The sequence below is a fragment of the Sinohyriopsis cumingii genome, unplaced genomic scaffold (genome assembly GCF_028554795.1).
Source record: "Sinohyriopsis cumingii isolate HCF-2022 unplaced genomic scaffold, ASM2855479v2 utg000837l, whole genome shotgun sequence".
NCBI lineage: Eukaryota > Metazoa > Mollusca > Bivalvia > Unionida > Unionidae > Sinohyriopsis > Sinohyriopsis cumingii.
The window spans coordinates 342,283-357,100 of NW_028315936.1; the positions used below are offsets into that span (position 1 = coordinate 342,283).

At 36.3% G+C, this 14,818-nt stretch overlaps 1 protein-coding gene across 1 annotated transcript in view; it reads left to right on the top strand.

Annotated features, from left to right (window-relative positions):
- LOC149773176 (complement C3-like) overlaps positions 1–14,818 on the top strand; it is a 519,398-nt gene that overhangs the window by 240,543 nt on the left and 264,037 nt on the right. Inside the window, exon 17 of the mRNA XM_089946681.1 lies at positions 9,087–9,222. Coding sequence (XP_089802807.1) covers positions 9,087–9,222 — 136 coding nt within the window. The remainder of the gene's footprint in view (positions 1–9,086; positions 9,223–14,818) is intronic.

Sequence of the window (14,818 nt, forward strand, 5' to 3'; positions counted from 1 at the left end):
AATGTGAAGAAATAAATTTCAGCCCAAATAAACTACTGAAGACAAACATAATACAAAATGATTCTGCTAGAGTTTAAGCAGGAATGAAGGAGTGACAATAGTATATTGTCCCCTACTTGACCTCAGGTCACAACATTTTCTAAAAAGAAACTCATTTCCTAATGGAAAATAACCTTCTAGAAAGTTTTTAATGATTAGAAAATAAAAAGTTAGTTAATATTAGAAAGGACATTACTAATATTATAATATATAACCTGGACAATGTCAGGTACACCAGTTAAATTGTAGTGGAATACATGTGAATAACCTAGACCCAGGCCCAAATAAACATTTAATTCTATGAATAATGATGTTGATATTAAACCGTTACACATGGGGTTAGGGTTAGGGTTAGGGTTTAGCTATGTATTTTTAGCTGTTTACAGAATAAATGTTTTAAAAGATCACTAATTCAGGTCAAGTAGAAAATAAAACTGATTTTGGATAAGATTAAATCCAACATATAATACTACATTACAATAGCATATAATGAAATAAAAAATATAAATAAACAACAAACAATGCAAATTAAATATACATAACATATCGCCTTATAAAGAAAAATAAAGATTTATGTATCTGCTATTAAATTATATTTTCCCTTAACATGCCTAATGTCAATATTGTATTACTGCAACATCAAACTATACCTTAATAATCTCTGATTTTTGTTTTTCATCTTGCTGATGAAAGTAAAGGGGTTGTGATCACTAAACACAATAATCGGAGAAGGAGCTGAACTAATGTAAACTTCAGTGTTTTAATGCCAGTATCAGAGCTAAATATTTCTTCTCGATTGTGAAATAATTTCTCTGGTGCTTATTTCATTTCTTAGAAAAATAATAATAATAATAATAATAATAATGATAATAATGAGGACTTTTGTACAGCACCTAATCTTTAGAAGCTCTAAGTGCTTTACAACATTAGACAACACCTATAACATGTTGTTGTTGTTGTTGTAGGGTTTAACGCCATTTTTCAGCACAAGATAGGCTATACATGGCGGCCAGTATAATTGGTGGAGGAAGAACACTGGAAAACCCCGGGAAGAACCACCGACCCACGAGAAGCTACTGGTAGGCTTTCTCACGTACCCACGTTAGCCAAGCCTGAGACTCGAACTCACGCAGACAGAGGTGAGATGGCAGTGATCCGTAACCGTGAGCGCTTTAGACCACTCGGCCACTCGGGGGCTCCCACCTATAACATAAAAAACGTATATAATGATATTATTACAAAAACCAACACCATGAAATTAAACAACATAAAAAACATGCTGAAAATATTTAAGGTAGGGAACATTATTATGTCTTTAAAATAGCACACTGGATAATCAACACCATTTTTGTCTTCTTGAATCATTAATGCACCAACCGCCACATCATTTGCATCAACATATATTTTAAATGATTGTCTACAATTTGGAGCTGAAAGAACTAGCGCACTCTTACGTATGGTCTTTAACTTATCAAAAACCTCCTGACATTTTTCAGACACATGAAACTTGGTTTTCTTGCTGAACAAATTTGTCAAGGGTTCAGCAGTTATGGAAATATTATAACAAAATTTTCAATAGTATCCAGCCATACCCAACATCGCATCATTTGCTTTTTACTGACAGGCACAGAGAATTCAGAGATTGCCTTTACCTTAGCATCTATCGGTTTAACGTGTCCCTGTCCTACGATATGTCATAGAAATGTATGATAAGCAAGGCAAAACTCACTTTTGGATAAATTAGTTATTAATTTTGCATCAATGAATCTGTCCAAGAATTTCCGAATTGTCTCTAGGTGATCCTTCCAGGTTTCGTTGTAGATGATAACATCATCGATGGAAGCATCGCAATTATCTAGACCAGATATAATCATTTTCATTTAACATTTAAAAAGTACAAGCAAACCTTTCGTCCCAAACAACATCTATTTATATTGATAAAAGTCCATCTGGAATCACAAATGTCGAAATCTCTTTTGCCTTTTGCATTGCAATTCTTATCATTGAAGTCATTGATTCTTAGCAATATAACTGAATCTGATTGGTGTTTCCTACAGTGTGACAAGTGTGACAATATCTGTAGTATGTACAAAGTCCTGGAGATGCACAAGGAGGACAAACATAACTAGTGACTGTCTGAATGAGTTTCTGAGTTGCTGTCGATGTAAAGAAAGAAAAGACAACATCATTCTTCTAAATGTAGCAAAGATAACATTTACCAGCCATTCAGATCTGGCAGAAACATACCTAATTTTGGCCTCAAGTTATGCAACTATAATCGCTTCTATCAGATTCCAGTTTGGCAGTCAGCTAAAATTTTATATAGGCAAACTGTAACAGTTGAATATGGATTATCTAGATCACTGAAATGCTCGTAATGTGTAAATGTACACCTTTTGTGAAAACATAACTAAGCTCTTGAATCATAAAAGTAGTTGAATATTGAACGGTCAAAAATCATTGGGTTAGCACCCTCGTTCACCTTGTAAGTTCCAGAAATATATGAGAATGAATGGCCGATGAGAATAATTAATACCGTAAAAAGAACATGACCTTTGGAGCAGAAATTCCATATACGATATACAAGGCATTAAAATTGGATGATAACATTTTCTTGCAGTCTTTTCTCTATAGACTTTTAAAAGAAAATCATTTCTCATGGTTAGAAGATGCCTGAAGGAAGCACATTTAAAACAAAAATCACCTTAAATAAGTGAGGTGTAATGATTAAATTAAATTGTTGGATACAAAATTTTAAGTTTCGTTTTTCATATTTAATTCTGAATTTTTTAAGTGAATATTTATATAAGACATTAGTTGTTCTGGCATCTCTGCAAAGATATTGAAGAGTTTGCAATATGCATGGACAGGCATAGGTTTTGGAGATTCCCAAAGGGCGATAAAGAACAGGGAAAGATCAAGAGAATTGGTTATAAAGTTTATGTGTTGCCTCAACAACCTATTTGGTTACAGGATTGATGATGCTGATGATGGTGATGATGAGTATCCTGTTTGACAAAATGTCAATATTTCAAGCACACATTTAATTTTGCATGAAAAATCAATCTCCAAAGATGAAAGAAACATGAGCAAGATTTCCCTTCAACACAAAATCTATATTCCTAATTCCATTGTCAGCTTAACAACCCCCTTCAACATGGGTTGAGATACATTTGTTTTGATGGCACATCAACACATGAGGTGCTATATAATGCAGAGACAATTTCAATAGAGCTCCTTGCCCAGAGAGACACCATGGTGGCTATCAAGGCCTGGTCTGGGGTAGGATTTTAACCTACACCTTTCAATATTGTAAGTTAGGCAATGCTGATCACTGAGCCACTTTGGCTCACTGTAAGGTATTTTTTTCTCTTCACATTTCGGATTGTCTCACAACTTGGATGATGACCTTGAAACTGTTTAGTTCACAACTCCTCTTAAAGTTCAAAGTAAAAGAAATTTGACATTTTATCAAATTATATTAGTATTTTGGAGTTATTTGCGGTAACTGCATTTCCTGAATGAGTTTGCTTAATTACAATATTGAAATATCTATCTTTAGAAGAATGAACTTATAAGATAGATGGTCTGTTTTTTATTTTGTGAATCTTACCTATACCAACTAAGAAATAATGTGGCAGTGATTTTCCTTAAAGTACTTAATTTTGTATTTGTAATTTGTATCTGCATGCCTTCTTGCCTGTGCTTCAGTCATTTTATTTGGATCCTGTATGTATCTGTCATATTATTGCTTCTTTACCAGCTTTGTACAAAATGGAAATGAATTGATGGGTTGTCTTGTAATCTTGAATTTCTGCAAAAAGGTCGTTTTTTTCTTGAAAAGTATGATGTTTTCTAATACAATCCTTGAACTTTGCTATAAATTTATCAGCGGGAATAAAGAATTTTAAAACTGAAAAAAGTATGTTGGGTTTTTTAATTCAGAATTTTGTATTTACATGTTTTCCCCAAAATGATATATAAAGAAATACAATTGGGTAAAATTAAGTATTTTAGGGTGTAAAACTAATTTAATTATGCAATACTTACCTGACCCTATGGTGTAGCTAACCTATTTTCGTGCCTTAAACTCACCGTCTGCTTGATGTGAATATATCCTCCAACATAGTGGAGAAAAGTTGGAATGACCATTAGCACACACTCTATATGTTGCATGAAGATGCGCAGAAAGTAGATATTACCTGTCATCTTTTTCGCAGATGATGATTGTGCAATACATCAGAGCGGGTGGGAGTAAGGCATTTGGCAATATTGTCAGCTAAGTATTGCATAAATAAAATGAGTTTTACCCCCCACTAAAGTTTAATATAAGTAATTACTTATCCTGCCACTATTGTGTAGCTAATTTTGTCAGATAGGTGGGTAGGCTGATGCTTTTGTCAAACTGATCGACAAGAGAGACATTTAGTTGTACTCACCATAGAGGGAGAGGTCCACATATAAAAGGTCAACGGATTCTCTGAATCACAAAATGTGCCAGAACAATGGGTCCCAGGAAACAAATCATAAGATTGTTGCTGTGCTCTGCCTCCCTAACGGGAGGAAGCAACCCACTGTTGTGGTGATCAACCTCCACTACAGGCACAATCGGTGGTTGCAGTACTCCAATTCCCTAATGGGAGGGCATAACCTGCTGTCATAATGCTCTACCTCCCTAAGAGAAGGGTGCAACCTGCTATTGCCATACTCAACCTCTTCAATGAGAGGATGCAATCTGTAGGAAATCTGAGACAATCAATTGACAAGGCATGAATCTCACTTCTTCATCATGCAGAAGCTAGAGCAAGTAGAAGATAGTTTGAGAGTGAGGTTTGGAAAGGAATCTTCATTCAGTGGTTTACACAGGGCTTGGTTAATGACCATTAGACACAAGATTCCATCTGTGTATAAGAGGGTTGGAGACAGGATAAGCAAGAAGATGACAGCTTGATAGCACTTGATGGTGGATACTGAACATCTTTTAGTCTTAAAAAGGAACAAAGGAAATTAGCACTGGAAATTTCAGAGGGGCAGATAGGATCGCTGTATTCCTTCTGCACCAATCTCATAAGATTCTTCACCTGGCATCGTAGACCTTTAATGCAGAAGCTCTCTTAGCCTGAATGATACAACTGTCAACAAAGACGAAAAACTTGTTCTGGCAAAGAGATAGCTTGAAACAAGCCAGGCATTTAGGTTGTCATGGAGGAGGGATCCCCGGTGTTGTGACAGGACATTCTGGTTGATTGATAAAAAGGTCTGAGATCATTGCTGGGGTCACAGTGAGACCATGAGGATGATCTGGGCAGTGAAAGTTCTGTCTTTTTATAGGACTTGTGGTAGCAATTGGAAGGATGGAAAGGCATAACCAAACAGACGATCCCACTGGAGGCTGAATGCATCTACTGCCCATGCTATTCGAAGCAGGACAGGAGACACATAAAAGGGATGTTGTTGTTGAACCTGGTCACAAACAGATCCACATGGGGCATTCCCCAGAGGGAGAACAGTGACTCTGTTACTAGTGGTGAGGAGATCATTCTCTGAAGATGGATCACTCTGTTCTGGACAGGTTGTGGATTCGTTCATCTTGCCTGGAATGTGGCAAACTCAGATTGCAAAATTCACTGAGGCTGCCAAGGTGAAGGGGCATGAGTGCGTCATAGATATGTTCTGATGAATGTGTTGTATGATGAGGTGATAACACAGTAGCCCCATATTATGTCAATGCACTCTTTCAATGCTGGAAATACTGCTGTCATTTCTAGGGTGTTTAAGTAGAGGGTTAATTCAGCCTAAGTCGAAGAACCGTGAAGAATTAAGCTCTGACTGAGCACCCAAATTGAGCACCCCAACTGGACATTGTGAATCAGCCAGTTGTCAGAATACTGGAGAATTGATGTTCCCAGTATTCAGAAGTAGACTGCTACCTCTACCATGATCCTGGTAAAGACTTTGGGTGCAAAAGATATTCCAAATGGCAGAACCCAGAATTAAAAATCTTTCTGGTCTAGGCAAAAATGAAGATATTTGCGGTGTGGAGGAAAATATCGTGATGTGCAAGAAAGAATCCTGATGGTCCATCGAGATGGCCCAGTCACACGGATGAAGAGAATTCTGGATTAAGGATTCCTCCAAGATAAACTGGTTGATCGGGGAGAGATCAATATGATTACAAATTTCCCAAATTTCTTGGTGACCAGGATGATTGTGGAGTAGGAAAGAAACTGATCATTTAAGACCCTCTCAACTGCAACTTTATGCAAACGGTTGTGTATCTCTTCCCTCAGATTCACCAGACTGGACTGGGGAAAGAAAATGGGGGTCCTTGATAGTGGGGGTTGTTCATGAAACTGGAGTCAATAAACCTCATTACAATGGAGAAGATCCAGCCGTCATCCATGATGCTTGACCAAGACCCTGAGAAGAGGCCCTGGCGAGGATCCACTGGGACATATAGGAAGGGGGTGCTTGACAGGAGAGGGGTAAATTGCTCGGGCTGTCCCACCCTATGGTAGGAAAGGAAGGAGGGTTAGAGAACATCCTCTTAAATCTTTGGCAACTTGGGCACTGTGGATCTGATGAGTGAGGAATTGGTATAGCAGGATTATGGGGGTTTGACTGAGGTTGCACCTGCCTGAAAAATATTGCAGACTGTCCTTGAGGGTGATTTGCCTCTTCTCATTTTCTGGTCGATTGCGGTGGACCAGGAGTGGATATTAAAGATCACTATTAGTGATCCAGAAAATCTTGAGAAGGCGTGGAAACAATGAGGCGCCCAAAGAGGGTCTCAACTTCCAGATAAGCAGCCCTTAGCAGGTCTTTTTTGTAGTTACTGAGATGGAAGGCCGCACATCCCATTCATAGGTTTAGATGGGAACACAGGAACACCAATGTGGTCCCTGTCCATAGCTTGTGTCCTGTGTATGGACCCTCAAATCCAGCAATGGGTGGAATGGTAGAGGTGGGGAAAGAGGGAAGCTCTATCTTTGCCCTGTACCCCATACTATGAGGCCAATGAGTGATAGGTGGAACAAGCCTTATCTTCAACTGATTTATCACTCTGTGCATCATGGGTGCAGAGTTTAGCCTCCCTAACAGAAGGAGATAACACTTTGCCAGAAGCACGATATGTATTGTGATGATCTACCTCCCTGATTGGGAGTTAGCAACCTGCTGATATGGTGCTCAACCTCCATAAAGGAGGGCACAACACATGGGAGGATGCAATCTGCTATCATAGTACTCTAACTCCTTAACGGTAGTGCACAACCAACTATCGTGGTGCTCTATCTCCCAAATAGGAGGGCGCTACTCACTACTGCAGTGCTCTGTCTCCCTAACGGGGATGTGCAACACACTGTCACAGTGCTCTACCCCACCCATGGGATGGATCACATCGCTACCGGAGGGCGGGGGGGGGGAGTCAATTGCCTTCCAGAAAGAAGGGCTTCGCCAGCTGCCAAAGATATTTTCCCAACAAGTGAGACCCAGAAGAGATGCTATAAAAGTTTGAAGAAGGAGGGCAAGGAATGATCCTGCTGCCTTGATATAAGACATAATTTTTAAAAAGTGCAACAATATTTTTGTGTGTACTTTGAGCACTTATGCAGTCTGTAGGAGTATCCCAATGGCCCTTTTTGTGGCTACACTGGCCCACAGACTGTCTTGACATTATCCTGTAATAAAGAAATAATGTCATCTGAAATCACTTGTTGCCTTGAAACTCAACTGGTTGTATTCATTGTCATACGATGTACACCCCTGTGTATGCACTAAGAACATTGTTTGATGTTGCTGCAAAATTCACCTGGTTGTATGCAGTGTTGTACTGTGTACACACCTGTGAATGCACTAAGAACACTCGATGCATGAATTAAACAACAGAGTTGACCTCATGAAAATTGCCTGTAGTTTTTATGATTGAAAAATAAGATAATTTGTCTGTGAACTTTATCAAAGCAACATTCAAATGCATATGGAATCTTAATGCAAAGCATGGGCAAAAATTAAAAGTATACAATGTGAAACTGAAGGGAAACGAGGTCCACAATATTAGGTAGGGCATATTGTTATTTTCCTTTGAACACAAGGACTTACCTGTACGTCATTTTTTATATCTGTTAGAAACATGTGTCCACCCAAAAGCTGGAACAGGAAGTAATATCAGAAGCCTTTTAAAGAAATGAATCAGACATTTGCAACACTAAGATCAATTAATAACAGCAGAAGAAGACCATTTATTAACGGTAAGTTGCTACAGGCATAATTTCTCTGGTGATAATTTTGGCAGACGTCTACACAGTAAGGCGTACATGAAAAAGATGACAAGTAACATCTACCTTATGCACATGTCCATGCGACATAAAGAGCGGTGTGCAAAAGGTCATTTTGCTTTTTCTCCACTCTGGGGGAGGATATATTCACATAAAATGGATGGTTAGTTTTCGGCATGAAAAAAATGGTTTAGTTACAGAAATTAGTGGCAGGATAAGTAATCGCTGATTATAACTGGTCGCATGAAATGACATATTATGCTGATAGATGGATCTGAAAGCGAGTTAATAACGTTATCTGCTTTGTTATACTTTACACTGACTTATGTACTGATAAACAATCATAACATAGAGAAAGTTAAATTTTTGTTAGGAAAAATAATCCATTCATGTTATGGAATGTCCTTGAAAAGTCTTTGAAAAAACTGAGAGGTATCAATCATGTTTCTTTATTTTAGTTCTGTATTGCATTGAAGGACCTCAGAAGATTATTCCTCATTAACTTATTGCACAAAAATAATAATAATAATAATGATAATAATAATAATAATAATAATAATAATAATAATATTAATAATAATGATAATAATAACAAACCATTTTTATTATTATTAATATTACTGTTATACTTGATTGTTAGATTCTAGGCCATGTTCCTGTAATTTGGATGTTGTTTCTGTTTAATATATGTTACCATGTGAAGGATTTTATGGGGTGGAAACATCGTGATTCCATTTTGATTACATGATTGGATGCATTTAATTTTACCAGATATATTCCCTGAGGAACGATCAGATGGAGTAGATAATATAGTGCTTGATTTTGGTAAGGCAACCAAAGACCAGGGTACTTTGGCCGTCAGATCCAAATTTGAAGAATCATGGTTATTTGAAGAACATAACATTGGGTAAGTGAAGGGATATTTCTGGAATTCGAATTTATCTACTGACAGAAACCTTTATAAATACTTTAAATAAATTGCATGTCAAGTATTTTTGAGTTATTTCCCTTATAGTCTTATCATACAGGTATTCACTGAACATTGAGGAATGAATACCTTTGCAGACAGTCTACACAATTACTTCCCTTATTAGGGCCTCACATAAAATGATGGAGGCCTATAGTAATCACCTTATTAGCGTCCCACAAAAAAGCAGTTGTCCCAAAATAATCACCCTCTCTGTCTCTCTTTTAAGTCTTTGAGGTTTTCTGTTCACACTTCTTGTGACCATCAAAGCTTTGCAACTCACAACAAGACTTGGACGCTGTACAACAGTTAAATTACCTATTATATGTTGATGTACCATTTAAAGCTTTCTCTTTTCATGTACAGTGCTGTTGGAGTTATTGCCCTTTTGCCATCAATATCACATGGACACTAAGGTGGCGCTCTACAGTTTCATATTTTGCATAGGGTTCGAATTTTAAAGGAAAATAATTTCCATGGCTTTCCTCACTGGTTATATTGGCTATTTGAAAAAGACTTTGTATATGTAATATATAGTTCAAAAAAACTTTAATTCCCTTTATTTTGGTGTAAGATTGATAGGTGTAATATGGGTTATAGAGTATACAGCTTGGCCTTACTCCAGATGTGCACCTTTCAAAACAGTGCTAGCTCCACCAGCTATTTTTTTTTAACCTTGGCCCTCTTGTTAATCCCAATGACCTGTAAATGTGAATTCATGTATTTCTATGCCATTTTTGTTGTCTTGCGAAAAATTACATTTTTGAGAGCACTGACAATTTTGTGGATTTGAAAAGGTTTGATTATTTCAGTGAAAATTCAAATTTCATTTGGTCATTGAATTTGTGGTTCTTGAAAGCTATGCAATCAATGCATATTTGTACTCCATGAAATCTAATAAATTGGCAGTACTTGGAAGAAATGTCTGAAATAACAATTCTACAACAGGCTTCAGAACATCAAACCAGTTGTTGGAAAGTTGCATCCTTCATATAGAAAAGATTCACAGAAATGATGTTGTATTGTGTCACATATGTATAGGACACATCCTTACTTATGCCTGACTCTTGAATGGTAAACCTCATCCAGGATGCTTATGTTGTCAGTATCCACTAACAGATGTTCATTCAACAAATAGTTAAATGGAGGAGCACCAAAACATTTTCATTCCACTATATCTGCAGAGGGTAGAAACTACATTATTTCAGATGTATGTTTTACATGAAGCAATTACAACCCTACATATTATAAATGTGTATACCTGTGATATATTTGAGGCACCAGTCCATGAAGTTGAAGAAATATTCTGTAAAATTTAATAAATTTATGTGTGATTGTTTTTCATATACTTACACATGCATCAGAATCCTAATTATAGATGTACTCTTCTTTGCATTTACCTTCACCATAATAACTAATTCACTTTTGCCAGAATGAGTTACAGATTGCATTGCATAAGCATATATTAATTTTAATGAAATTACTGTTCTTATGACCTGTTTTTCATGGAAAGAAAAGGACGTTCATTTCTGTCTGTTTGTCCTACCATCTGTCCTTCCATCTGCCCATCACACTTTGGTTTCTGCAAAACAACTCATTAAATTATTGTTGGACTTAAATTTGGTATACAGTTAGATATTGCTGAGGCCATGGCAGAGTTTAGCTGTCATTAGTTTACAGCTTTGTATATTGGTAGAGTTAGGTAAGTCCCTGATTGTCAGACCCACCAATTTCATTTCTTAACTATTACTCCATAATTATTATTGGACTATTTTCAAATTTGATATTCAGTTTGATATTAATGAAAACTTGGATTTGGTTGAATATCAATTACATCATTTATTGGCAGAGCTATAGGACCTGATTTTCACACCCACCCACTTTCCAATACTATACAGTCCTTCATTATTATTTGATTTAACCAAATTGGGTATGCTGCTTGATATTGATGAGATGTTGGTTGAATTTAACTGTAGCGTCGTTGTTTAGCAGGGTAAATTCAGAGTTATCAAGCCTATATATGCAACATTACTACAGCAAACATATGAGATTACAGTAATTATGAAAATACATTAAAGCAATTTGTATAATAGGGATTGGAAACTCCACATCACTGCCAATTAATTAGCAAATGAGGTTTCCAGTGGTAGGTTTAATTCAATTAAATTCAGTTTTTGTCGTATATATATATATATATATATATATATATATATATATATATATATATATATATATATATATATATATATATATATATATATATATATATATATTAGCAAAGATATATGTAAAGTACACACACAAGATTATATAGGACAATGTAATTAAAAGAGGCAGCACAGAGTAGGTTGTGTAGTAAGCAAATTACAAGAGGTTCAAAAATTGCCATCTGGCAAGAAACATACCTGTACTTACCTGTGTGACAGGTTTAAGTTATTGTCACAGTGTTCTGATGGAAACCAACTGACATTTTCTTCCTTTTTTATTTTATATAAGATTTAATATTTTGCTTAGTACCACAAAACTATTTCCCTCTAATTTGGATATATATTTTTGAAATTATGTTATAGATAACGACAGAAATAATATAAATGAAATGATTCATTTTTTCTACTCTTGAGCCAATTTAAGGTATCAAAATAGGTGAATGAAATAAATGATGAGAAATGGGATAAATTTTGCATTCTATTATGTATCTTGTCTGTCTATATCACCATTGTCACCTACCCCTTTGCTCTACTTCTTTCCCCTGCTTTAGAATAAAAGTGGAGGACATAATTTCTCAGTTGTGCTTGTTACACATGTCATTTTAGCATTACTGATGCTGAAACATGTTATAAAAATACATCCATAACAGGGGATTAGAATTTGACTTCCGTTTATTTATTAAAAGTTCATCATTTTACAGCAATCATCCAAAAATTTTAGCAAGAAATTAATAAACTAACAGATCAATTTTCCAGAGGCAGATTACACTCACACACATAAAATCTTGGAAAATGTCCCAAATTCCTCAAGATTTTAACCTCAGTCTGTGAGATATCAAGGATATGCAAATTGTTAAAATTCATATTACACATGAATTAAGAAAATGCAGAGATCAATGTTTCCACTGTTAAAGATAATATAGGGAAATAAGATTTTGAAGACTCCCTTTTATTTTTGCAAGTAAGTGAATTAAAAGTATTTACAATAAACATCTTAACATCATATAGGTAATTCATTATAATAATAATAATACTAATAATGAGAACTTTGTATAGCGCCTAATGTTTAAAAGCTCTAAGTGCTTTACAACATTAGACAACACCTATAAGATAAAAAACATATAATGATATGATTATAAAAACAAACACCATGAAATTAGAAAACATTAAAAAACATGCTGAGAATATTTAAGGTAGGAAACATTATTAGGTCTTTAAGTTTGTTATTGCAGTCGAAACAAGTGAGTTTTGAGAGCCCTCTTAAGTGTGATCTCTGTGTCTTTGTGTCTGAGTTCAGTGGGCAATTCATTCCATGTTGATGGGCCCTGGTATGCAAAAGAACACTGTCCATATGACTTTGTTTTCATAGTGGGAATAATGAGTATATGATTGTCAGATGAGGAGCGTAAGTATCTTGCTGGTGTGTACACATGGTTGAGGTCAGATAGCTATGTTGGACTAGAGTTCGACAGTGAAACGTAGCAGAGAGAACACATTTTGTGTTTGATTCTGGATCGAATGGATAGCCAGTGTAGGGTACAGAGCGGCGGGGAGGTGTGCTCTGACCGTGGTAATCTAAATATGATCCATGCAGCTGTGTTTTGAACTTTTTGCGGTATCTGGAGCAGATATTGAGATGAACCAGACATAATTGAGTTACAATAGTCTAGTCTTGAATGTACTAATGAACACACAAGTGTTTTAGTGGCATCAACTGAAAGATGTTTGCAATTGAACTGATGCTTCTCAGCTCAAGTAATGCAGCCTTGCATATGTTCATGACATGTTGGTGCAAAGTGAGAGTACTGTCCAGAGTAACACCTAGGTTTCGTACTGATTGTGTGACTTTAATGTTGGTGTTGCTGATATTTATTGTTTCAGGTAAAGGATGTGAATGACAAAGTCTTTGTGTTGTGATCATCATTCATCTGCAGCTTGTTACATGTCATCCATGATTTCACATCAGAAATGCACCTCTCTACACCTTAGATGGTAGCATCAACTTCAGTTGGGTGGCTAGATTTGTATATTTGGGTGTCATCAGCGTACAATTGGTGAGACACTGGATGATGATCTATGATACTTGAGAGCGAATGAGTGTACAGAATGAAGAGAACAGGTATAAGTACAGACCCCTGTAGAACACCACAATATAGATCAACTGGGCTGGAGTGTATTCCATTTGCAGATACCATTTGTGTCCTGTTGACCAAGTAGGACTTGAACCACAGTAAGGCTGTATCATGAATGCCAAATACATGATGGAGATGGTGAAGTAATATATCATGGTCTATTGTGTCAAATGCTGCAGACAAATCAAGGAGGGTGAGGACTGTAATCTTTCCGCTATCCAACGCTGAGATAACGTCATTAACTACTTTTAGAAGAGTAGTTTCAATACTGTGGCAAGGGCGATATGCAGATTGTACATTGCTAAATAGACTGTTTGAATTTAGATGCGATACAAGCTGGGATAGAACAAACTTTTCTAAGATTTTTTATATAAATGGGAGATTAGAAACTGGGTGGTAGTTCTTTAAATCATTATGGTCTAGTGTTGGTCTCTTCAGCATAGGCTTTACAATGACAGTTTTGAAAACTGATGGAAATTCCCCGGATGAGAGAGAGGTATTAATAACATCAGTTAGTAAAGGCAATACTGGATCTAAGCACTCAAGCAGCAGTGATGTTGGAATTGAATCAAGTTCACATGACTTTGGTGCACTCTTCATCACGATTGTACGTACAAAATCCATAGAGACAGGTTCAAATGCTGCTAATGGTTGCCGCTCAAATTCTGTTTTCTAACTGTATGGTGACGAGGAGTCAATTGAAATTGTGATGTCAAGCTTATCTCTAATGGTTTGTACTTTTTGTCGCAGAAGAAATTTGCAAAAGATGTCCGGAAGGTCGACTGGAGAGAAGGTAGTTGGAAGTGGTGTAGATTTGTTCTTTGACATTAGCTTGTTAGTAATATCGAAGAGCTCTTTGCAGCTGGTACTTTCCTTGATCTTAGTAGTATAGTGGGCTGATTTCGCTGCATGGACTATTATCATAGATTTAAAAAAATATTTTTACTTACTTTTTGTACCTTAACTGTGCCTTTGGAATTATAGTTTGATCCCCATATTTTAGCCCTCCTAGTCATAGATGAGAAGAGCTTATTAGAGTTGTGTCAGTCCATCATTCATTTTCCATCTGTCATCGACCATTTTTTTTGGACAATTTTGTTTTTCCTACTTCTAAATTTATAAAATAATTGCCATGAAGCTGTACACGCACATTCATCCCATGGTCTAGTTGGTCCGAAATTTAGATGGTGGTGCTTG